The sequence below is a fragment of the Corvus cornix genome, chromosome 1 (assembly GCF_000738735.6).
Source record: "Corvus cornix cornix isolate S_Up_H32 chromosome 1, ASM73873v5, whole genome shotgun sequence".
Classification (NCBI taxonomy): Eukaryota; Metazoa; Chordata; class Aves; order Passeriformes; family Corvidae; genus Corvus; species Corvus cornix.
Genome location: NC_046332.1, coordinates 54876323 through 54903175, shown reverse-complemented (window position 1 = coordinate 54903175; position 26853 = coordinate 54876323). Strand labels below are relative to the sequence as shown.

Below are 26853 nucleotides of genomic sequence, written 5' to 3'. Positions count from 1 at the left end.
AGCTGTCAACAAAGAAGCTGTAGGAACAGTTGACAGATGTCCTGCCCATCTGTCACAAAGAATAATGAAGAAAAAAAAATTAAAATATTTAGTACAATTTTTAATTTTAGAAGGCATCTAGCTTCTGATGAGAAAACAGGAGCCACTGCAAAATGGTTTGTCATGCAATAAATACTTTCTTAGCATGTTTTGTTAATGGTTATATTCATTCTGTATCTTATAAATACACAAGTAGACACTGAAATGAGGACACAAACAGTATCTCCATATGTGAGCATTTCTCTATCCTTTTTAAGTGGACTGAGTAAATGACTACAGTGCATTACTGCAACCAGCTGTCAGCAATCCCCAACTTAAATAACTTTGTTTGTATGTACCAAACATTTATATTTCCCACCCCTCCAGAAAATTTGGTTCACAGCCGATTTTAGCTGCCAAGACTCAGTCCTTTCAACTAAGTCTTTACTTTGACTTTTGGTACTTTTGCTAAATAGGAAAATCTATTATGTACATATCTACACCACTGAGTAACAGAACACTCAGTTACCATTTCATGGTTCACTAAACTGCTTGTAACTGACAGAATTCACCTAAAATGGCATTATAGTTAGCCAGCATTGAGAAATATACTCCTGAACTGTTCATAGTTTGGAGCACTGATGCAAGGAAACTGATTAGGATGCATCTAATACCCAGAGTTTGATTTTATGCTAAGTGAACAGTGGGCAGAGCTGTTATCTTACCGATTTTTTAGATGTTGGTTGGTCCCATTTAATCCTTTAATAGAGTAACAACCCAGAAAAAGAAGTGGTCATTGCTTCAGTTCCATCTTATTGCCTGGAAACAATCACCCACCTCCACAATATTTCAGTTGGTGAATTACATGATACAGCCATAGAAGAGTTTTGGGTAGCCTGTAACACTACACTTCCCAGGAGTATTAATTATCTATTTTTGTATTTTGTTTCAAAAATGTCCTTGTAAGTTAGAAGATAAAAGAAACCAGTGAACTGTATCTGTGGGATGTGTTAAGAGAGGGGCATTTAGAAAGAAAATACCAATCCCATTATACAAAGCATTAAGAAACTCCATTTTGCAATATTGTGTATGATTCTGATCACACATGTTTTAAGACAAAAACTAATGTGACCAAGAAAAGGAGTAGGCAAGGTTAACTAGGATGACTGAGACAGGGCACATGTATTAGGGATTAATGTGAATTAAAGAGCAAAGACACTGGAGGTAAGCATCCAAGAGGAAAACACGATACTGAATAAAGGTTACAGTATGTATATATATTAATAACTTTAGACTGTGAAAGAGGTGACAGTTTAATAACTCTGAAAACACTTCTAAAAAGTACAGCTGAGACAAAACCAATTTCTCTGAAAACAAAAACCACTGCCCCCCTATTACGTGATTGAACCTGACTGAAGTCTTCCTCCTTTCTACATCCTTATGGGATTTGTATCCATGTTGGTCACAGCTGGCAGCATTACTGGCAGCAACATCTGGAAGACTACTTGAGCGAAGGAGGAATTACCTGATTCATCAGATACCTCCTGTGAGGAATCTACAAAATGGAAAGTGAAGAGAATTGTGATCTGTGCTGCAGGAAACCTTGCTGCAGGACAGTAACTGCCAGGAGCAACAGTTCACATGAGTCATGTAATTTTATCAGAGGGTTACTTAAGAGAAAAGCAGCTGTCATAAAATGACTCCTTAAGCAAAACAGAACAAGGACAGGAAAGCCAAGGAAAGTGCCTTTGGAAAGACAAAATAACATTGCAGCTGATGCAGGAAATGCAACTGCCGAGGTAAACTTGATCTGTTTACAAAGTAAACAAATTAGCAGGTTCAAAGAACTGAAAAACTTATAGATGACAAGAACAAAAAAAATCCTTGAGCACTTTGATCTGAAAGGAGCTAAACCTGCAGCATGCCCCAAAGCATGTCACCTCCAGAGTCCCAGGACGCTTAACCAAGTATTGGTGCAGCCTCGTGGGTGGGCACTTGCTGCCTCAGGGTCTGCCCAGCTTTGTGTGTACCTGGAAGGGCTCACCTGAAAAGGAAGGACAGGCTTTCCACTTCTGATTCCTCCTCAGCTGCTTCTAATGCTGACTGGCATTTTGCAAAGGGGAAAATGGAGTACAAACTTCTGAAAATCAGAATTCAACCACATACTGGGATAAAATGTGCCGAGTATTGAAGTTACATGGCAACTCATCTAAGATTCAAGTGTGGAAAACTGAAGTTAGATCAAAGCTGAGTTTATTTATGACAAATTATTCATTATATATTACAATAATTACAAACTCTTCTATTACACCTTATTGCCATATTTTTGTTCTTGATACAAAGATGATCAAGAACATGGATTTAGGCAGTAACAAAAAAAGATACTAAAATTACAAACTTCATGTCTCATTTCTGTAGCATAGAAAAGGCTATCATCAAAAGAGTAAAGTTACTAACAAACATACAAGGGGATTCCCCTTACACCTTTTTTCCCAGGAACTTATGTCATCTAATGTATAGTAAATACATATATAAATATATATTTACACATCTCTTGCAAACATACATTTACACAATCACTGAAAATCTGACATCTCTCCCCCAGCAGACAGCTCCCAGTCATTTCACTTGAACATGTAATGGGAAAAAAACAAGTCTATAGTCCATGGTTTTAAATTAGTCACCCTATTTCTGAGCCAGCTGTTATCTTCTCCCTACACAGGGCTGCTGGTATAACAAAAGGATATTGCAGTTTGTGACAAACAGCATCTAACCTACCTTCACCACAGGAAAGGTCTACTAGGGATACTGTCCCTCTCGTACCTAGTCTGAGTCACTGCTGCTGCTTGAGGAGTCTGTTGACATAACTTCTACATCATCTTCATTCTCTTTATTGTGTCCTGGAGGCTCCAACATGAAATCATTACTATGATTAGGAGGTAGCATGTTCATTGACATATCACTTGACTGCCAAGGATACTGAGGAGCAAGCACATCTGGGAAAAAAGTGGCATAATCAAGCAACTATCAGTTTTGTATGTTGACAAATTTAATAAGACAGATCAACCAGAACTTCAATTTAAAATCAAAACAAATATTAAAATATTTTCTGAATTTTGGACAGATTAAACCCTCCAGTAACAGCTCAAAAACATCTCATGATAGAGCAATTCTGTAACTATAGAAGTCTACTCTGCCAGAGAGGCCCATTTATGTAGGGGGCTCTTAATAACTCATATACAGAGCTTTTCACCTTCAAAGCACAGTTTGAACTGACTTAGCATGCACAACTACAGGGAGTAATGAAAATTATCACTGTCTGTCAGTATGCAAAAATAGATAAAAATGTAAGAAAAAAAATTCAGGCAGACTATAAAAATTCAGAGAAAAACTCTTTATCCAAATATGCCTTCATTTGAACGAGCTGAGAAGGGAAGCCAGTGTTTTACAGCATGTGGCCATGCTTCAATGCTAGAACCAGTCTGCTGTTAAACCAGGATGAATGTGTGTGCTAAGCAGCCCCAAAGTTTGGAGGCTACCAGGCAGCCCAGCAACTGGCTTGCACATTCACTAAGGACTCAGTAAATGGACATCTCTGCAGGAGTCTCCAAAAGGACTAGATCCTGTAATTAGCATTCTCAGGACATGCCTCCACACACCAACAGATTCAGCATCAGATTCAGCATCCCTACACAAAATGCTGGGGCAGCCTCAACTTTCTTGTAAATCAATGTTTCCCTCTTACCTTGACAGTCTAAGTTATATGAGGGTTTAACCTGACAGAGGAGCCCAAGACCCAATTAAGAACTTAACTGGAGGAGTTTAAATCCCACATCTTCCAGCTTCTCAAGGAAAATTCCTAAAATTCCTGAAAATTCCTTTCTGTTCTTACAGAGACAGCACTCAAACAGATCAAGTCTGCATCCTCTAAGGCAGAGGAGCCAGCCAGAATGGGCTCTACCAAAACTTACATAAATAAATGCTCAAACTCCATTAGGAAGTCACACCCTTAACATCTCCTCTGACCATAGTTCAAAAGAACAGAAAAGGTAACGTGGGCCATTCCTCAGCATTTCCCTGGTGGGTTGCTATGGACAGATGTCAGGGTCCTACTCCCATTCAGCTCACTGACCCATTTTACCTGAGGCCAGAGGTTTACAAAGTGAGATGATGCAGAATTTCAAGTCACTTCCTAAGAGTGACAATAGGATTCGACAGATGATCGGAAACGCAAAATCCAAATTTACTATTTCTCCAATGGAGTCGCAACAGGGGTTTTTTAACAAATTCAGCATCATACTTGAAAACAAGCCTTCCATAATGCCTGATAGTGGCCTAACAGATATGTAAGAACTGTTACAGATCTCCTATGAAGCCAAACTAAGAATTTTTCCACCATTTAGTCTAACCATGGTAGATTAATGCTGCACAGGTACAGAGGAACTGAACTCTTGATTCGATTACTGTAATTTACAGCTAAATTCAATTTTACCATGAAGGAATGAATCCCACAGAAGTCAGTGGAAGTGCCCATTTCACTAAGCAATTAAGGGATTAAAACTTGATTCCTACACTTAATGTACTATCTCAGCAGTTGTCCCTTGCCATGTCTTTTAAATCCAGAACTTCTAAGCATAGACTCAAAGAAAGGTAGGGGATGACAATAAACTGCCTTTCTTCCAAATACAGCTTTCACAATTCCATGCTTTGTCATCACCATTAAGTAAAAGTTGCTCTGAAAGTGCTTCTTTCTAATATGACTGGAAATCACTTAGTTTGTTCATTTAAAATATGTGAAGGTAACTGAGTTTTGTTTATATTGACTTAGTTGCAGTGTCCACAGTTTAGCATGAAAAAAAAATTATGAAGTTTCTAATTAACTCTTTTTACTAGGTCTTCAATGCTAGGGAACAACATTAACCATAATTTTCACTGCTTTATCTCTGATTTGCCTTTGCTAAGGGAAATGTATAATTGCTGTGACTCTATAAGGAATAAAGAAAAACAAAACAAAACTGAGTTTCACTTACCTGGCAGTCTGCCTGCTGCAAGTGCATCTCCTGGTAAGTGTCCATTAACTCCATTGGTGGATGGGTTGTTCATCTGACCCAAGAGACCACTTCTCATTTCCAGGTCTGTAGGATATGGCCTACGTGGGTCTCCTTTAAGAAAAAAAGGAGAAAAAGAATGCTTTGAAATATTTAACAACTGTCTTGCAGACAGTAGTTTTAGCTTCAGTGCCTACTTTAATGACTAAAAAACTCCATACTCTGGTTGCTTAGATAAGCAACAAGCATCACATCTGTTTTATTAAAATCCAAGTCTGTCTTTCACTTAGACTTTCTTTGTTCACTCAAACTTGTCAGAAGCAGCATATTAAAAAAAAAAACCAAACAACCCAAAGCAACTAAAACCAAAAAACCCCATCATGTTTAAAATATATCTTTGCTCTCCCTGCTACTTCATGGCTAAACAGCAAGAACAGGAATTGGATCAAACACATTTTCATTTTGGACAAAGAGGGTAGTAGCCCAAATTGAAACACGTCATGATAAAAGTTCTGCTTCTGACTCCACTGTTTACTAACATTCTCTGAAAGAATATTGTCAGGGGCAAGAGGAAACACAACCAAACACATAGAAAAGCCTTTAGCATGCTTGGCTTTGACTTATAATCAGGGGGAACACTCGGGGAAAAAAGCAAACAAAGGAGAGCAGAGGAGGCCAGTCTGTTAATGAAAGCAGACAGTTTCATAACCTTTTGGAGATGTGTGTGAAGTCCACTGGACTTTGGATACCCATTTTTGTTGAAATATTAGATGTTAACAGCTGAAAACAATGTTACTCTAGTAAACAAAAAAGAAATCTAGTGCCATAAACACAATAGTTACCTGGTACCCATGTCAGAGGGGCACAAACAGCATTGCTAGCACTGATCCTATGGGCATATTTAATTATTTCTTCAGAGGAAATGGCACCTGGAAGAAAGGAAAAAAAACCAGTTACTGCATTCTCAAGAGATTGCATCATTATTTCAGAATATTGGACACCAATATCTAAAAGACTGGGAATGTGATTTTGCCAAACATTAAGAGCCTGGTTGAAATCCAGTAACTGTTTAGAAGATTCTCAGGCTATGCAAAGATGAGCTTTGCAGTGAACTGATTTTACAGACACGAGTGCAAAACACCTTCAATGTCAATGGTTCTCCAACCTCATGAAAAACACAATCTCTTGAACACGTGTATTTGACAAGCACAATTCCTAAAACTTCAGCTCCTGCTTTATTATAGAATTTTCTGCAGGAAAGAAGGGGTTTTTGTTTGTTTAGTAATTATAGATTGCACCCAGAGGAGTCCTTCCAAATATGTGCCTGTACTATATTAATAGAAACTTTATGAAATTGCTTGATTTTCTAGATGAAAGAGGCATAACAAAATGATAAAAGACATTGTAAAAAAAAAACCCAAAGAAGATGCCTCCCCCCCTCAAAAAAAAAAAAAAAAAAAAAGGTCGTTTAGCTTGGTAAGTGCCACAGAACAGCAGGAATTGCTACAATTACAATCTAGTATCACAAGCTAGTCAGTCTTTCGAATACAGGGCATGGACACACAAACATTCTCTTCCTTTCCTTAATAAACCTCCTGAGGCAATTTGGTAAGGCACTTAGGTAATCAGAAATACTATTATCAGTCCAAGAAGACTGCTGAGACACTTTCACATTAAGATATGTTTGCCACAAAAAAAAAAAAAAAAATCCTGCCTTTATTCTGAGGAAATGGTTATAGTTTCATAATGAAATGGAAATTTGTGTACACATGAAGCATCTGAAATCTGTGATAGCAGAATTAACAAAAAAAAGGCCCAACTGGAGCTCACTAACAACTTTCCTTAGAACTGCATTTATGTAGTATGTACAAGCATGGATACTCACCTTTTCTTGCTTTTTCAATTGATTTCAATTTTTCCTTTGCTTGATAAACAGCTGTTGCCTAGTTGTAAAAAATAAAAACCCACAAATGTTGGAATTGTAAAAAGAAGAAAGGCCCGGCTCCGGCGGGGGGAGAAAATTGCAGTCCAAAACCAATGTGGTTGGTAAGAGCAAAACTCCATTTATTAGCAATCCAAAGGCACTTAGATAGTATACCAGCTTGTTAACTCCTAAGTGGCTTAAAACTTATCAAAGCACATTTCTACTTCTACCTAATTGGACTTACATTGGCAAGCTTCTACAGTTATGTTATGATTAAAAGAATTCAGAGTTCAGCCTCCCCTTCTCTGGGTCTTATCTGAACAGCTGCAAATCTTCAAACTCCCTCTTTGTTCCCAGCCCTGTTTTTTCTTCACACAAGAATTTTCTCATGGAGAGTTTTTCTCACACACAGGCCTTTTGCTTACAGGCCTATTGCTACAGTTCTTTTATTGATCCCATAATTCTATCAATGATCCATGCCCCTGATCCTTTAATAATTGCAACACAAAAAGTAAACCAAACCTTCGATGCATCTCTAATTTATAAACATCTACATAAAGTCAGCCCTCTGAATAAATCCTTCCATTTAATTACATTTTAAGAGAGAAACTATTCCATTAACATTTTCAAAATACACAGAAATAAAGTAGGTTTAGCAGAAAATTAGCATTATAAAAAAACCTTAATACCACGATAACTAAACAGTGTTTGACTACTGAGAAAAAACCCAAACGACTAAGCTCTTATGAAGTTTTAAATATTTAAATCTTCTCAAACTAACACAACACCATTTTGCCCAGAACCACCTTTTCTACAAGTAGATGCTCAAAAGCAAACACATCATTATGAACTTACCAGTATGTGCTCTGCTTCTTTTAGCTGTTTCTGCAGCTGCTGTATATCATTATCCCGCTTTTCTACTACCTTTTCTAAAAGCTGCATTTCATGATGGATTTTTCCCTGATCAACTGCCAACTTCATTAGCTCTTGAAACTCTCCATCTCTCTGAATCAGCAGTTCCAGGATCTATTAACAAGAGTTTTGCAGAACTTTTAATTTGGCTAGAGTAACAACACACCCTCAGTCGTGCTACAAAGAAGAGCAAATGGCATCCATAGGACTATTTTTGTTTGAATGAAAAACGAAACAAAACTTCTTCCTGTTTGCAGAAACAGCCTATGAAGCATACAAAAAGTGAACAAACAACAGGAGAACCAAGAATGCCTTTGTAGCAGGGCCAAAGCCCCATCATGACCATTAGCTTGCGTATAGGCAAGGACAAAGGGAGAAAGAAATAACAAACAAAAGAACAGAAAAAAAGTTAGAAGTAAAGCATTATGCTTACCCAAAGAAACACAGTTCAGAAAGTCAGCTTACCTGGCTCTCCTCTCCTGGTTGTGGAAGCTTTTGGTTTCTTGAAATTGCCAAAATTTCAATTAGTTCCCTGAAAGGAGAACTCCGTTTGCACTCTTTTCTAGGGCATTATCGCATGAAGTCATCCCAAATTTACCAGACTACTGGTATCGTTACAAAACTATTCAGGGACCTGAGTGTTTTGTATTATATAATACACTGTGGGCAGGGATTTTTCAACCAATAAAGCACATTATTTTCTTTGTTATTTGAGCTCATGAAGCACTCATGTATTTGAACTCAAGAAATGTTCTAAGTGCCTGTTAAACCATAAAAGACATAAGCAGAAGCTGAGAGAAGAAACAGCATAATGAAGTGCATTCATACCCTTCTTCTACTACCTTTGTTCGTTGTAAGAGGGTCTTCACTGTTTTACTTCTTTTTCTCCGTTTTTTCCCAGTATACTTAGTTTAGAGCAATTAAGTCTACACTTTCAAATATCTCCAGAGCCTGTCATGAAACTACTTTTACAACAAGTATTTCCACAATGGCGTATTAGCTGTGCATCAAGTACACAAAAATATTTAAAAAACCTGATAGTATTCTGGTGCTAGGCTAGAAGTGCTCCTCAAACAGACCTCTTGATCATCCTTCCAGATACCCAGATACTCTGCCTCTGTTCTGAAAAACCAGCAAAAACCTCTGGGTACCATGATGCAAAAAGGCATTTTCTGTAAATTCAGCAAAGTTATGTGGCTTCTAAAGCTATGAATGGCAGATCAACCCTATGCATGAGTAACTGCCTATCTGGAAACACTGTCCTTGGAAGTACTGATTCATTGCTTGGTCCAATGTAAGCAGCTCAGTGTGAGTAATACAGCAGTGGGGCCAGAACCTCACAATAAAAACAGATATTTTTCAAAATGTCAAAAAAACCCCCAGTAAAGCTCTAATCTTGGTCTAAGTCTCTCGGTCACTCCTGAACACTACTATGATTTTAAACAAGTAGAGAAGGAAGAAACTTGTCACTGTCGCTAAAGCTTTATTCTACCTGACCAACACTGAGCAGTAGCAAATAAAATCTGTTTTAAGTAGGTCAGCTACCACCATCAAGGGTGATGTCATGGAGGGCTGTAATTCTACCCTGTGTTATGCACAATGTAGATTCAAAACTATAGAAAGGCTACAGATTAGACATGTTGCTTAATTTTTGTCTCCACCACCAAACCAGTATCGTGACCAAGAAAGGCCTAGCTCCAGGGTGCTGCAACACTTTGCTGATCAACAGGAAGATTCACTAAATGCTGAAAAAAATAGTAATTTAGATAAAGAACAAGTTTGTTTTCATTTTTCCATAAACGCATGTTCTCCAGCAACCCTTACGTCACAATAAAATCTGTGACTGAGGATAAAGCTTAACCAGACACAACAAGAGCAACTCACCAATACCTTGTCCTACTCTTGGTAATCATTGAGGGAGCAAGCCACAGGGACAGCACAGGTTATTCCCTCTGAAAATGCTTTCCTAAGCTCCTGCTCTCCCTGAGGTGTGGAAAATAATTAGGAACTAGCTGAACTTCACTGCCAGCTGTGCAGTGTAGTTGTCAACATGGTTGACAACTTGCATGGAGATAACCAGTCTGGACTCAAGACCATGGACTAAGTATCTGAGCACTTCTGTGACTCTGAAGACGAGCTCTGCAGCCTACTTGGAGTGAATATAGCACTAATACAGGCAATGACCAGGACAGCTTATGTCATGCAACACCATCTACGTATTTCTGACTTAAGCATAATTTTTAGTGACTAATAAAATGCCTAAGATCGGCGCGTGAGTGTGCACTCTACGGGAAACGCAGGTGTCAACCAAAGGAGAAAGGCAAGTGGGAGAAAAAGGAAGCGCTCCTTCTCTCTGAAAATGGGAGGCGAAGCACGACCGATGCTTTCCCACCGGGATGAGCGCCGGACAGCAGCGCGCAGGGCCGGGCCGAGCCCCCGGCGCAGCACCAGCCCCTCTCCAGCAGGAGCCGGCCTGAGGACGGCGGGAGAGCAGGAAAACAAGAACCCGAGCCGGGCTCGTGTAAAAACGTGAACTCCGCGGTCCAGTCGGGCCGGCCCCTCCCATCCCAACCTCAGGGACTCCCGCTCCTCCCGCCGCCCCCGCCGGAGGCTCCGCGCACGCACCGCGCCGGGAGCCCTCACCCCGCCCCCAGTGCTCCGCCGCCACCCGGGGCCGACGGGAGGCCGAGCGCGGTACCTGGCCAAGAGCTCGAGATCCTCCAGCGCCGCCAGGAGCCGCTCCCGGGTGCTGCTCCTCTCCCCGCCTCCCCGCCCGCCGTTGCCCCTGCCCCTGCCCCTGCCCCTGCCCCTGCCCCTGCCCCTGCCGCCGCCGCCGCCATCGCCATCCGGGCGCGGACCCGAGCGGGAACCGCCCCTCGGGAGGCGCGGGCAGGCGCGCGGCAGCGCCCCTGGCGGCCGAGGGACGAGCAGCGGCGCTCGGCCGCGTGCGCATGCGCGGGAGGCGGGCGGAGGGCGGATCCCCTCCCGGCGGCTTTCGGGAGCCGTTCGGGGGCGGGAGAGCAGCGGCGGCTGGGCGGGGCTCGTCCCCGGGGCCTGTGGGTGTGAGGGGGAAGGAGGTCACGTCTGCCTCGTCGAGGCCAGAGGCGCGCCTGTCAGCGCCCTGTCTTGCAACCGGGTCGCTGCACGAGGAGCTGCGCTTGTCGCTCTTTTTGAATCACAGAATCATTTAGGTTGGAAAAGATCTCTGAGATTATCGAGTCTGAACAGCACCATGTGAACTGGACCACGGCACTAAGTGCCACGTCCAGTCTTTCCTTAAGCACCTCCAGGGACGGTGACTCCACCACCTCCCTGGGCAGCCCATTCCAATGTTTAATCACCCCTTCTGGGAAGAAAGTCTTCCTGATGTCCAACTTAAATCTTGCCTAGTGCAGCTGAAGACTCTGACCCCTCATCCTCCTATTGTTAGTTACCGGGGAGAAGAGGCCAACTCCCACCTGGAAACAACCATTCCAGCTGGAATGCATTTCCAGTCCCCGGGTCTCCACAAAGAGCCTCCAGATGATACTGATGTATGCTAAAGACACAGAAAACTGGCTGCAGGTAGTGTGTGCAACTGAATTACATCTTCGGGGGCTTAACTCAATTTTTTGAGAGTCATGGTGTCCAAAAATCCTTCAGGTGCCTTTGATTAGATGGAGGATGAAATCACAGAATCAGAGAAATGGTCAGGTTGGGACCACAGAGGGTCATTTGGTCCAACCTCCCTGCTCAAGCATGGTTTTCCTAGAGCACATTGCACAGGATTGCATCCAGAGGGTTCTTGATATCTCCAGTGAGGGAGACTCCACAACCTCTCTAGGCAATCTGTTCTAGTGCATGGTCACCCACACAGTAAAGAAGTTCTTCCTTACGTTCAGGTGGAGCTTCCTGTGTATCAGTTTCTGCCTGTTGTCTCTCGTCCTATTGCTTGACACCACTGAGACGTGCCTGGTTCCATCCTCTGACAACCTCCGCTTTAGACATTTATATATGGTGTTTTACTGACAACCAAAGAAGGTTAAATGCCTGATACTGAAAACATAACAAAAACCTGAGCTTTAAATTGGACCAAGACAAGGCTTTTGCCTGGGCTGGCTGTCCCATACATGCCTAGAGGCAACATTGACCTCCTGACACTGGCCATGCAGACCTGTGTGTCTGTGAAGGCTGAAGGCAGCTTGGTATCCATCACAGACCTCTACACACAATGGCCGGGGCAGATAACAGGCACAAATCCTGACGCCAACCCTGGCAGTAGTTGAGTTATAATTTAAAAGTACTGTTGTGTTGTGGGGGTTTTTTAATGGTGCTCCATATGGGCTGGTGAAATGGGCCTCTCATTCTGGGTGGGGTCGCAGTGAAGCCAGTGGAAGTTTTTTATATTCATGAAAGTTTCAGTTATGTGGAAAGACCCCGAGAGGCCAGGGTGGAGGGAAGATGAGGGAGTACAGAGTGAGAGCTAGTCTGGGGCCGGGGTTTATTAACCGGGGCAAGCACTGCCACAGAACCACAGGGAGCCCCAGACCCCATATCCTTCTGCTGTCATCAGGCAGCTGTCAGTAAACAGCGATTTTTTTCTCCCCTGATTAGAGAAAGGCCTAGATGAGCAATAACATCCCTGACTGCTCTGGTATTTACTCTGATTATCTGTTACCTTCTGCAATGAGTATGTTCCTGAGAAATTTACATTTTTTTAAAAAAGAAAAAAAAGCAAGAAACTCATTAGTCACTGATTCTTTGAACTGTGATTTAAATAAGCAATTCAACATTATGAGATTTGTGATAAAGCAATGAGATTTGGCAACTCTGAGAAAAAAACTTTGCCAACAGGAGTTATTTAAAATTCATTTGCAATGCCCAACAACTCTCAACATTCTGATTGTAAATAGTTTGGGAATTCTGTTTAAACTGCATACCAGATAAAATCTCATCAAATAGGTCTGCCTTTTAAATAAGTTTTGCTTGCGCTTTTTTTCCTCCTCTATTTCCTTGCTTTTGTTCGGGGAAAGATGTAATCAGTGATGCTGTCTGGTTGTGCATCCAGTTCACTGATTTGTTAGTGTCTGTATGGGTACATAAACAGAAAGAAATAGCAACTTCAAAAACAAAGCAGTCCTTCTGCTAAATCATTTTCTTCCTCATACTCATTTTGACATCTGAATTATTTAGACCTGAAGTACTTCTGATATATTTCAGAGCAATAATGCTGGTTTCGCTAGAGCTAAAAGCTCGCAGCCTTAACAGGACACCCAAAGTTGACAGGTATTAATATCAGTTGTAGGAGATTTCTGTAGGCTGATCTTTCGTTCTCCTTGTGCCCAGGAGCTTGTTCCCTCCCTTTCTCCTGACAGCAGTACTACTCCCAAAGGGCCAATACCACCCATATTTCACTGGAGCAGCCACCCTTCTCTCCCCACTTCTCAAATTTCTGTCCCTCTTCCAGGCGACATAGACAACTGTCTGCTTTCTGCTGCCCAGTCCTTTCCTTCTTGCCCTGGCGATGCAGTCATGGCTGGGGAGTGCAGTGGAACAGGCAGAGACTTAATTGTGCTCGTGCCTCTGTGTGGGAGGACAGGGTGAGACCAGAGGTACTAGGGAATGCCTGCCTGTGCCAAGACACAGAAAGTCATTCAGACCATGTCAGAGGGATCATCTCCTGCAGGACAAAGGGAAAGGCTGGGTGAAATGGGCTTGTGCCCCAAACTTGCCCCATGGGATGATTGCTTTAAGACCAAGTGAATAATTTGCTGAATAGACTTCTGAAATATTTGCCTATAAAAACAACAGAGCCTCTGTTCCCCCAGTGTTGGTTCCTCTGTTCCCTCAGTTCTTCAGTGCTCTCGGCCTTCTTTCCCCTGGGTAAACTTTTTTCATAGTTGTGTTGGTTTTCAGCCAGATCTGCTTCTTTAAAGATCATGCCCCTCCTGAATAACTAAGCATTGTTCCCAATTTTTTCCAGTAGTCTGAGAACATTTTAGTTTGTGTGCCATACATGGATCTTTGCACAGTGAATTTATTAGACATTTCAGAGCTCTTTCATTTCAGATTGTCTATTCGATGGCATACTGAATGTATTGTTAAGAACCTGCTAGCACAAGCAAAAATAGCTTATTTTACCTTGTTCAGTGGAGTCTTTTCTCTTCCAGAATGGGCCTTGAAGTGATGATCTGCAGAGCAAACTGATTCCTCTAGACAGGTCTAGGAACAGCTGATCTGATCTAATAGTTCACCAAGAAGCTGAGATGTTGCTGACTTCTCATGTCCCAACTGCAGATTTTCACCCGCCCTTAGCTCCTCCTTGGTGTTTGCCATATGGTCCACGAGCCACTTCAACTCAATAACCAGACTGAAGAATATTTAATTTGGGAGAGGGTGTTCATTTCCTTCTGTGTTAGAGAGTGAACTCTAACCTCATCATATGGAACCATGCCTTCAGAGCGTGGCTTTAGTTACAACTTATTTCATGGGACTGTGGACTAGTGCTGAAAAGTGAAGTCTTCCCCCTCTCTTATTCATAATTCAGTACAATTCAGACCTAGAATTCCTCTAGTGTAAAGCCTTTTCTTCCAACATAAGATTGTGATTTCTTAACTTCAGGTATTCCTACTTTACTTCTCATGACCTAGAGGATCACTCTAGAACTTGGAAGCTGAGCTGTAGAGAAACTCACCTAAGAAGGCCAAAGCAGATCTGTGTTTCAGTTAAAATCTGTGGCTTTTCCAAGCTACAGTGCTTTTCAGCTCTCTTCTTATTTATACATTCCAGGCACTAGACATCAAGTGTTCAGTTGGCAACTGTTGGATTTGCCACACCTTAAAAAAATTAGGAAAAATACTGACTACAGAAGATACATAACTCCAGAAGGCTCTCAGAACCATGTGTAATAAAGCATTGCAATGACTACAAATAAAAAGGCAGGAGGATAAGCAAGGAGAGCAAGAAGGGAAAAGGACAAAACAAATACTGATTTTCACTTCCCCTAGATAAAGTAAAAATAAAATCCTTTCTGTCAAATATCAACTAAAATAGAAATCAAACAGCTTGAGCACTGCTTGGAAGGATTTCACAGCTGTACTTTGGTCTGTGAAGATGAGAATAATCATCCCTCATTTATCAAGATGTCTTTACACCATTAATATTTTGAAATGTGTCTGATAAATCATCCATTTCTTATTGCTATTTAAAAAGAAATTTCTGTTTCCCTGCACACGTCTGTTGGATAGTGATTTTAGACCAATGAGATAAAGGAAATGAAAAAGGTTGCTTTGCTTAACTGATGTAATTTTAGAATAGGTTAAAGATGAGATAAAAATAGATAATACTATGAGCCAAAACTTATTTTTTGGGGGGAAGGAGTGTGAAACACTAGTACATATGGCCAAAACCAGAGTTTGGTATGCCATTCCAGACTGTTTCAGCACAGAATTAGCTCTACTTTGAGCTATATTAAACTGGAGTTACACTGATTTCTGCTGGTGTAAATTTGGGCACAGAGCCCTCAAGACAGGAAGTCACCCAGGCAGAAAGCAGTCCTTGCTTTCAGTCTGCTGGAGGGCTTGTGGGGACCAGTGCTGCCTATGAAGTAGGAGGTGTTGGGTGGGAAAGAGAACCAAAATTGGCCCTGGATAGTGAGGGGAGGGGGAAAAAAAGAAAGAGAGAAAAAAGAATGTCCTTTGAAAAGGAAAAGCTTGTTTGACAGCTTGGCCACTAGAGATATTCACACTCCTGCCAAGTCTTCCCATGAATAAAGGAAAATTTGGGGGCAATTAAATAAGAGATTTTTCCCTCACCAAGCTAAAAGTTAATGCTGACTACTTCATGAAATAAAACATCCAATTAGAGATAATGAGATTCCTGGGGTAACCCCCAACACATAGTAATTTTGAGTCTTCATTAAGTTAAACTTGTTTATTTGGAAAAAAATATCTCATTTTCCTGGTGGCTCCTGCTGTAACCTGTTTACCAAAAACTACTGGGACACCCACACAAGGTTCTGTAGAAGCCAGGCTGAAATTTAGAGTTGTTTACTTCCCATCCCAAAAAAATCCAAGGGCTATGATGACAGCTGCAGTCCCAGCTCTCCCACATGCTGAATCCCAGCTAGGCTGATGGGAGTGGTAATTTACTTAGAATGAATCTCTTCCCACATCTCCCTCAACGTTTTATTGTGCCCCATTGCCTGCTAAAGATAAAGCTGTCATCTCTTCCCATTTACACTGGGTCACCTGTCTTTTACCTGGGTGAGTTCATCTTCTAATCTCCAAGATGCTGCTCAGATTTTCACCTGCTTAATGCAACTTCCAGACAGGTTTTCAAATACCTGCAGCTGACGTCAGCATCAGCTTCTGTGCTGAGATTCAGAAAGAGCAGAACACCAGCCAGAAGCAGAGGTACCTGGCTTAAATTAGTTGTGAGGACTGAGTTCTAGGGTAAAGATAAAATGGAAGATTTATTTAGAAACCTACATGAGCAAAAATGAAAAAAGTGGTTTCTCTCCTAGCAGTTGGAGATGGGCAGAGGTAAAACTCCTTATGAAAGAAAAGTCTTGGGAGAACTGAGGAAAGTTTTTACTGGCAGCTGAGAAAACAGTATGATACACTATTCCAAAAGCAATTACAGAATGACTTTTACTCAGCAGCCAAATAGGATCCCATGGGACATTCTGAAAACTAACAAACTACTAACAGTAGTTCACATGGTTCCATGTGAATTGAGGGGAGAGTTCATAGCTATTACGCCTGGGAAAGAATACAATCAGTAGTGCTCTGTCCTTTGTGAAACAGGCCTTGCACAGATCTCTACTTCAGGGCCCTGCCATTTATGTGGATATTAACATATCATGAAGAAAGAAACTCTGCTGTCATTTAAGTGCTGGCAGACCTATTATGTCTATAGATGAGTTGTTCAAGGGTTAGTGGTAGGCCAAGTCAAGAGCTGTTTCTGTAGTTTTGATCATCCACAAGCATAGATACTGAAAGCCCATTAAGAAGACATTCTTCAGTAGTGACTCGTGAATGCTTTCAGGTGGCCAAGGGAGCTCTTTAGAGGGTCACCTTATCTGTTTCCAAAAAGGATGAAGCCACTAGTGCAACAGCATTGTCATGAAGAATCAGAGACCATATCTCAAAGGCCAGATTGGGTGGGGCCCTGAGCCACCTGATCCAGTGGAAGGTGTCCCTGCCCATGGCAGGGGGGTTGGAACTAGATGGTCTCTAAGGTCTCTAGCAACCCAAACCATTCTGATTTCTAAGATAATTTCTTTGTTAAATTCACACCAAACTCCCCTCCAGTGGAAAAATAATAACTACAGTTCATGTTTACTCATATCTCATCTCCTTTTTAGCTCAGACTGCAACTTAGTACTGACATAAGATATCAAAAGCCATGCAGTCTTACCATGCCACCTTGTGCTAGATAGGTGGCAGTCGATGAAAGTAATCTGACAACAGTTCATACATGATTAAGATAAATGTATCCCTGATATCCAGGGTATTTTGAAACTCTTACGGGTTTTTTACCTGTTTAATATAAACTTATTGTGCTAGGACTTGTTTCTTGTGCCTTGTAAGGGCACAGAACCTTGCTCAGCTCCATGCTGCCTGTCAAAATTTCATATGTTATGCAAATGACAATGCCAGCATTGGAAAATGCTTCGTTAAAAGCTGCTTTGTAGGCATGAACTCGAGCACATAAGGCATATATGCAAAATGCACACTGGAATACAGAATATGAAAAGCAACCAGTGCAATCTGTCACATCTTTGAAGACCTTGAAAAGTGTCATGACAGGAGAATAATTTACATGTTTTCATTTCTCTTAACCTCACCGAATTAGTTTCATAATGCTTGCCTTGCCCTGCCCCCATCCCAGTAAGAGCCGTGTAGTCATTACAGTAGGAGGGAAGGTGGCCAGGCTGGGATCGCATGTAATTCCTGTCCCCAGGTGCTTCATAAATGACACTTAGATTATCTGGTAATAAAGTTGGCAATGAAAAGAATGCCATAGGAGTGAGTTATAAGCATTTTCAGGTAGTATGGCAAGGAGTTCACCTCAGGGAACCCTCTTACTTAGTCACTTGCTTCTTCCCCCACAGTATCCCTTGCGCTTCTGATTCTCACTTGTCTCTGATTTTGTTCTGGTTACTCAGGGCCTGAGTCATACACCTTGAAATAACAGTCACCCTCATTTCCAAATTCAAGGCTCAAAGACACATGAACAATTATGGTACTTCAAGAAATTAAGATCCAGTTTTGTCAAGGGTTGACCTTGTGAAGTGCTGAGGGTTTTTTCCTCAGTTCAATAGCATGCCTCTCCCTGTGTTTAACGCTGGGCTTTGGGCTTGTTGCTTGCAATTAAGAACATATTTAAACTGTTTGGTAGATTGTGGCCTGAGCATACTGTACCTGGCAGATTCCTCTGTCTTGCAGGACAGAGTACTTGAGAACACATTTGTGCTAGGACTGCTCAAGTACATTTTTTCTAGATGCTGATAACTCTATCCAAGCCAAGTGCTTCTGCCTTCCAAGCTATTAACATTTTGTCCTTTAAAACACAGTGTAGTTCTACTGTTCTTTGAGCACTTTCACAAGACGGAATTGCATTCAGCATGGATGCAGGCAGTATGTTTATGGAATTGTAGGCAGTTGTGTGAACTATTTGCGTTGCTTCTGATTTGACCATTCCACTGTCACAGCAGAGTATCGTTCTGCAGTCACCCAACAGCTCCAATTCGCTACACAGCCAGTGTAGGTTAGAAGTTAGTGCTGGAGATGGCACTATGCTGTGTTTTTTCCTCACAGCACTGACTGTACCTTTCTGTTACGTGCCAGCAAAATCAAAGAATCTCATGGGGCAAACACCAGCACGTAGGAGTGCCTCTGCAGTAGTCCCAAGTCCAAACACATATCTGGTATGTCAGGGTGAGCCTTGGGTGTGCACTAGTCTATCCTTTTGCCTCACCCACTTCTTGGCACCTTTGATTCATGGGGGAAATATACTCAGGCCAAAAGACAACCGTGGCACATTCCTCCAGACCCCCAAGCAAAGAACATAATGTTGGTATTCCAGACATGCATTCTGCATGTAGCAACATATCTTGTGTTGGTTTAGGGACTTTGGACCTTCTTTCTCTGTTAACTCACAGTACCTGTCTTTATATAATATATAAATATATATAATACAAGTTTTAAAATTTATTTTTCAGGAAACAGGTATTTCATAAACAGGCTTGCTTTTGTCTCTGTGAAAAGGCTATCCTATCTCTATGGGATGTCTACTTCTCTCAGGCTATCAGATGCTTGCAAAATTGTCCCTTGTTTGTGAGAGACCCACACAAAGCTCCTGGCTTGTGAATTCACAGGTGCCATTGGTTCTGTCATCTTCCTAGACAGTTGCCTCTCTCTTACGAAAACAGATAATGCAGGTACTAAGGTGCAGTCTCAAAACAGAAGACCATGCCAGACTCTGCAGAGACAAAATCCTAAATCCATAATCCTTCTTCTCACCAAGCTCCTCTTCCTGGCCTGAACATAGGTGCCGAGAAAAAAAAAAAAGAAATTATGAATTAAATAGTAGCTTAATGCTACAGAACTTTGTGAACTAGAGGAGGACTCAACACAGATTTTTAAGATTGTTTATGCAAGGAAATTATATTGAAATTCTGTTCAGACATAAGCAGTTAGAAAAGGTTTCAGAGTTTGATCAATTCTGCCATTAAAACTTTAAAATATTTAAACCTTAAATTTTTTGCAAAGACTGTGGTTTTTGCCATTTTTTTACTATGATTTTAGTGTCTCTGTTGCAGTCCTTATTACAAGTGTTTGCTGTTAATCTCACGTGCCCAATTACTTCAAGGCTTGTTTTTATGAAAACAAAATGCTGTGATTTGTTTCAACATCTGAACATCAGCAGCAGGTTAGCTGGAGAAGCCATGCAATGTCCCTAGTTTCAGACTGACCTCTGGCAATCCTACCTCCTGCTGAAACAACATCTTGCGTTCACTTCCAAACACCTGATTCGCACTAATTTTCCAGAAATAACAGTATGTAGGAAGGGAATCTAACTCTCAGTCATACCCCATTTCCTCTATCTTTTGGAGAGATGACAAGCTTCCATTAAGAGGAGGAGAATTGAAACAAGTCCTTTCCAATTTGAAATTTCACACATGTAGAATATGCTAACCAAAGTTTGCTGAAAGTAAAATGGAAAGTGATGCGGAAGCTGAAGTAACTGCACGTGCTATATGCAAAGCCAGACTGTGAATGGATTTCTTGAAATATCAAATTTTAACTGTAGAAAAGCTGTCAGAATGCATCACATATGAACACAGAAAGAAATTACAGTCTGCAGGCAGATGAATATCTGTGATGACAAAAACAGCCCAACTGGCATGTAGAGGAATGCTTGAAGCCTCCTTTGTTATGACTACAGTAAAAATACACATCTATTTTCCTAGAATAACAAAGCATTCATTCTCTTTCCTGCTTGGAGCTGTTGGGCATCTGCAGCATGTTATTAGCAACTGTACAAATGTCTTGTGTTTTAAAAAATCAAAGAATTTAGTAAGTAAGGAGAATTAATACCTTGCCTATAGCCTTGCCCCTGGAATTATGTGGTTTGCTTTGAGGAGTCACTGGATTAAAAAACTGTAATCTATGCTGAAAGCAAGGACTGGTACCCAAGACTTCCATTTCTCAGGGGAGCACCTCTATAATTAAGGTACAGAGTTGGGCTTCCTGTTATTGCTTGTGCTTTTCCTGGTTTTGTGATTCTTCATTGGTTTGGGGTTTTTTTTTGTCTAGAAATCTCTGCTGTAGGTGGGAAGGGTCATGCATCTTAGCCTCCTGGCTCTGTCTTAAGAAAGTCTCCTTTTGCGAAGGGAACTGCAGGTTTGAACAGTGTCCCTCTGAGGAAAACCCTGGCCTCTTTTTGTCTTTGGCTGGTGTATTGGGCCTGACTGAGATAAAGTTCATTGTTTTTCTTAGCAGCCCTCACAGTGCTGTGGTTTGCATTGGTAACTGGCAGGGTGTTGATACCACACCAGTGCTTTGGCTGCTGCTGAGCTGCACTCTCCCTCTAACATTCCTTCCCCCATCAAGGCGCTGGGAGTGGGAAAGATCCTGGGAGGGGACACAACCAGGCCAGCTGACCCAAATTAACCAAAGGGATATTCCACACTATATGGCATCAGCTCAAATATAAAAGCTAAGGGATAGAGGAAGAAGGGGAGCCATTCGTTATTCTACAATATTTGCCTTCCAGAGAAACCATCACATGTGTTGAGGCAAAAACCTTCACTTGTTTGGTTTTCCTTTGCTTTAATAAATTGCCTTATCTCAACCTACGAGATATTTTCCATCCTATTCTCTCACGTGTCTCACTAGGAAGGGGAGCAATAGAGCAGTTTAGTGGACACCTGCCACCCAGCCAAGGTCTAAACACTACATCATTTTATTTCCTTTCCTATCTATTCCTTTACCTTCATTTCTTGATTTCTCACTTGATTTCCTTTCACAATTTTTTTCCATGAAAGGAAATTTCTCATTTCATTTCCTTTCATGAAATGAAGAATTTCACTTCATGAAAATAAATGAAATCTTGAAATCAGAGAATGAAGTGAAATGGAAATACAGGGAAGGAAATATAATGACATGAAATGAAATTGGAAAAACAGAAAACTCTGAAATGAAGTGAAACCAATGAAAAGGAATGGAAAGGCAGGAAGTGCATCAAAATGAGCGAAAACTTCATGACATTATTTTCAAAGAAACCTCAAGATTTCATTTCATGAAAGGAAATGAGAACTCAAGGAATTAATGAAAATTAAAAGACATGAAAGGTAATATAATGACATGAAATGAAATTGGAAAATGCAAAAATTCTGAATGGAAATGAAATCTCAAGGTTTCTTTGAAAATCATTTGTTGCGGTTTTGGCTCACTACGATGGTCTTCCTTTCTCGTCCATTCCATTTTGTTGTTTTGACTTTACTTCAGAATTTTCCATGTTTGACACTTCATTTAATGTCATTTGTATTGGTTTTGCATGGCCTGGTTTTTGGTATTGGGGAGCCACAGACATGGCTTCTGACAGAAGCTGCTAGAAGCTCTAACCATGTCCTGCAGAGCCAATCCCTGATGGCTCCAAAGATGGACGTGCTGTTGTTCACAGCTGGGCCAATTAGATATGGCAGTAACACCTCTGTGATAACATATTTAAGAAGAAACCTAAACAAAGGTGGTTGCACAGTTTTAATTTTGACTAGAGAAGAGCTGAGTAAGAACATGTGAGAGGACAACTCTGCAGACACCAAGGTCAGTGGAGAAGGAGGGGGAGGATGTCGTCCAGGCGCTGGAATCAAGATTCCACTGCAGCCTGTGGTGCAGCCCATGGTGAGGCAGCTGTGGCCCTGCAGCCTATGGAGGATCCATGGGGGGATGCAGAGATCCACCTGCAGCCTGTGGAGGAGCCCACGCCGGAGCAGATGGATGCCTGTGACCTGTGGAGACAGAGGCCCAGCTCCCATGCTGGAGCAGCCTGTCCTTGGAGCACTGCACCCCCTGGAAGAGTGACCCACGCCACAGCAGTTTGAGGGGGACTTGCCCATGGGATGGACTCAAATTGCAGCAGGTCACAGGGAGCTCCTGCTTGTGAGACGGAGTCACATCAGAGAAGTTCACGGAGAACTGTCTCCCGTGGGAGGGACCCCACGATGCAGCAGGGGAACAACTCCTCTCCCTGAGCAGTGAGAGAAAAACCACAGGTAATGAACTGACCAAAACACCCATTCCCTGTCTCCCTGCACAGTCGGTGGGAAGGAGGGAGGGGTTGCGGCTAAGGTGGTTTTTTTTAAGAGCTTATTTTACCTCTCATTATCCTGCTCTGATTTTATTAGTAATCAATTCACTTTATATCTCTAAGTCAAGCCTGTTTTGCCCTTGATGGTATTTGATGAGTGACCTCTCCCGGTCCTTATCTCAACTCATGAGCCCTTTGTTAAATTTTCTCCCCTCTATCCAGCTGCAGAGGGCAGTAACTGAGCAGCATCCAGCCAGTGTCAACCGACAACAACTGGATATTTAAACCGTTGCCTATTTTTCCTTGGAGGCCACTTTTCAGCAGGACACATTTATTTCCCAGGGTAGAGATAATTACCTAAATCTAGAAACAAATGAAAGGAAGGAGGGATCAAAATAGGTTCCAATCTCATACACAGAGAAGTCTAAATATTAGAAGAAGAATCTCAGCTCTTCTCTGCCTTGTCTTTCCCTCTGTCTAGTTTCAAGAGATGCTGCTCTCCCTCATTCAGAGGTTTTGTTGGTCGGAAAAGGATGCACCACTGCCTCAGTTCCTGGAAGGGGTGAGAGATGCCTAAATCAAGCTCATGAACTAAAGTCTTTGCATACCTGCCTAGAGATGAAATGCTCCATCTTTAGTCCCTTGTGGATCTTCCCCTTTTGTTCTTAGTGCTTAAGTTTGAAAACTCACTTACCACACATGTTAATATACTAACAGGCTGTTAAAAATGCAGAGTATCTTTCTTCCTTTGTTTACGCCATCAGCTAAATGTTTGTACCCCATTCCTTTAATGAGATGGACTGTGCAGTGGGCCAATTCAGAAAACAGATTTCCAAGGGAAAAAATTCTCAGGTTAGATTTTAGTTAGGTCAGCTCCCTGGGCATAGTTCCACTGGCACCAATGCTATGGAAAACATAAGGCCAAAACGTGCAGAAAAAGAAGAAATGTGTGAGTAAGGAAGGAGGGGAATCAGGCAGCAGTAGCCCAAATTTAGAGCAGCTTCTGCTGTGTTGGAATCATACTCCAAAGTACAGTTTGGCCTGTTATCTGCCCAGTGGGTTGCCATCATCCATACCTCCTGTAAAATAAATCTGTTTGAAATGCGCACTGAGTCCCAAAATAAATTAGATATCACCCACTGTAGGGTTTTGCAATACATTTTAAAAAAAGGACTTGGCAATGAGCAAGGCCCAAGGGTGGGGTTTCATGTGATGCTGAATGCAATTTAAGAGCTGGCTGCTGCTGGAAGGGGGCTGCTCCTCTTTTTTTGTCCTGCATTTCCTCCCACACAGGCACATGCCATTAATGCTTGCCTTGCACCAATGCCACCATTTGTCTTGCACTTAGTTTAAGAGTGTGTCAGTTTGTCTCACTATTCACATCAGAAAACAAAGCCAGCAAAAAAGTGAGTGGTCTCCTGAGCTTAGGAGCTGAGTCAGCTTTCTTGGTCGCCTGGCGTGTTTGGATGAGCTCCACACCAAGCAATTCCATGCAAGGAGCAGGAGGCTCTGATGGGAGAAGAAGGGTGAGGAGGAAGATGGGAATAGGATCACAGACTGTTGGCAACACCAAACTATTAGGGTGGTCCAGTTTCCTGCCAAATTGCAGCCCAGCTCTTCTTGGACTCTGCTATTGAGAATGTATCATTAAATACATGCAACTCCTATGTCAGAGCCCTGCCAAACTTCTACTGCTATGCACTCTGGGCCAACTGAGTTTACAGATCCTTGTAGATTCAAGAACCAGCCTTCTCCTTGGCTCTCGCTGGCAGCTTAGGAAAGTTATGGAACAGTGCTGCAATGTGCTTCCCCTCCAGGAAATTCTGCTTACTAAGGGAGCAATCTAATTGTGTGCTTGAAACTTCTGGAGAAGTATCACCAGCCCCTGGAGGAGAGCAGCAGGAATCCAGATGCTAGGCAACAATAGTAGGAAATGCTGTGATGAAGCCTGCATTCAGTAGGGAAGAGTGTCACTTGAATGACAAAATACCTACTTGAGAACTTCCTCTCTTTGAGCAGCAGTCTAGTAATTCCTTTGTTAAAAGGACCTGACATTTTGTTGCTGTCAGGTCGCAGGCTTTACAGGCAGCTGTCATAAGGGGGCCAGCCTGTCTCTGCTGGGATTTATAAACCAGAAGATTCACAGATCTGTTTCATAGGCCATAGCTCTGGCTTTTTCCTGTTCCCCAAACCAAAGTCATTTCAGTTGCCCAACAGTCAAGCAGAAGGGAGAGCCCCTTTGCCCCTGAGGAGCAGCAGGATGCAGTTTGAGTAATTATAATCTACAAAGTCATCCACATTCTTTGGAGAGAAAAACTAACTCTGTCCCTGAACCCCAGACACCCAGGCAATAGGATCCACTCAGAGCAGCTGAGACACACTGGGATTTTGTGGAAGCTGTAGTGGAGACACAGGAACCTTTCCTCTCCTCCCACACGTGAGCTTTCCAGCATCCTTCACAGCGAAGTCGATTTGCTTCAGTGAAAATTCCTTCGTGCAGTACATACACCGAGTTCCTACCAACAGCATCTGTTGCTGAGCTGTTGTGGAGTATGTAACGGAGCCATAGGAGCCCTAGACCCCAGGTTATTCCTCACAGAATCGTTTGATTTATGCTGCCAAGATCTGGAAAGAGGATGTGTGAGCTTTCTTACAGAATTTGGGAAGTGCAGGTATTTCAGTAACGTGGCCAGGGATTTCTGAGGAGGAGGTGTCCTGAATTTCTTGGCAGGGGTGAAAGAAGCAGGTCTGAGTCACCAGTGGTGCAGCAGAGCTTCCATATTTTCATTTGTGAGGGTGGTTTTTTTTTCTTCTTCCCACACTTAGCCACAGTGTGCATGGTCTTTTAACACCCTGTTTTAGGATCTAGATGTGCAAAGGAAGATGGTTTGTTGTGGCTGCATTCAGTGCCTGGTGTGGAGCCTGCTTTCTGAGAACACACTTGCCTTAGGCTTGCAGCATGAGTCTTCAGATATGCTTAGCATTAAAATGTGGTTAACTCAGTTTCTAGCCCAACTGAACTTTGACAATTAAGGAAGACTGTGCAGCAAAATCAGACTTCTGTGTTTGTTTATTTTTAGCTTCTATGGAAATTACAATGATGCAGTCTTGCTCTGAGCATATGTGTGCTCTTGCATGTCTGTCTGTCCTCCCTTTGCAAACAACTCCTGGCCACTCTGAGCCCAGTTCTATTCAGAGACAGCAGTTTCTAACATACTGGGTCCCTACATATATCAGGAAAACAGACAGTTGAATATAGCATATAGTGCCTTATATGGAAGAAAATGTATACCATCAACCCCAGCCATGTTAGATAAAAGGAATCTACACAGGAGAGCAATATTATTTATCCCAGCCTCATAAAGAGTTAATCAGAGTTTGCACCATTTTCAGATGATGGAAGATCCACCATAGATGAAAATGAGTTGGAAACAGAGTTTCAATTGCTGTGTGGCATATGGAAATACTTGATTACTTAGGTGAGTAAAAAATAAATACTAATTTTGTCTTCCACTCTTTCCTGCTCTGTTGCTTTGCTTCTTTTGCTGCAGGCCTGTAATCTAGAACGAGATCCTGTGTGACTAGGAAGTGGGGGTTGATAACTATGCATAGAAGGCTTAATTTTAAGAGAATGTTCATTAAGCTTATCCATTAAATTTGAACAAGGAATATTTTACTTCCTGTGGCCTTGTACATCTCATCCTTAATCTGACATTGGTTAGGTCTTAGGAAGTCACTACATGTTTGATATGTCCTTTGCTGAAACTATAAAATACATTATCCACATATTATTCCATATGGGTGAATCCAAAAGAGAAAAACACGATAAAACTGTGCTAGCTTTGAAATTCTGGTAGGGTTCTAGCTACTCTAGCTACTTTCAATAATTCATATATCTCCTATCTTGTGGTGAGTGCCTTACTGTCTTGGTTTTGGAGACAAAACTTCAGGAAGAAACACTCTGGAATGAGTGTCTCCTCAGAAGGGAAAAGGGCCTTCCCTTTTCCTCCACCATTAAGACAAATGGGTCACAGCAAGTGAAAGTGGAAAAAACACCAAACTGTTTATTAACACCAAACAAAACAGGGTAGAACAGGGCGGGGGGAAACCCTCAAAATACAACAGATTCCTGGAGGAGGAACAGAGACACGG

General features: G+C 41.9%; 1 protein-coding gene across 2 annotated transcripts; it reads right to left on the bottom strand.

Moving 5' to 3' along the window:
• Window positions 1–79: 79 nt before the first annotated feature.
• Window positions 80–10709, bottom strand: MED4 (mediator complex subunit 4). Of its 2 annotated transcripts, XR_005603934.1 has the most exons (9): window positions 10601–10709; window positions 8368–8434; window positions 7846–8016; window positions 6952–7009; window positions 5909–5995; window positions 5049–5180; window positions 2842–3014; window positions 2063–2227; window positions 80–1573 (listed from the first exon to the last, which is right to left on the bottom strand). XR_005603934.1 is itself a non-coding variant. In XM_039567596.1 (8 exons), the coding sequence occupies exons 3-7, from the start codon at window positions 7969–7971 to the stop codon at window positions 2842–2844; spliced, it is 576 nt and encodes a 191-aa protein (XP_039423530.1). In that variant the 5' UTR covers window positions 7972–8016; window positions 8368–8434; window positions 10601–10709; the 3' UTR covers window positions 86–2062. The 2 variants fall into 2 exon arrangements, 1 of the variants encoding a protein (XP_039423530.1); XM_039567596.1 differs by lacking the exon at window positions 2063–2227 and having other exon boundaries at window positions 86–2062.
• Between the last annotated feature and the right edge of the window lie 16144 nt (window positions 10710–26853).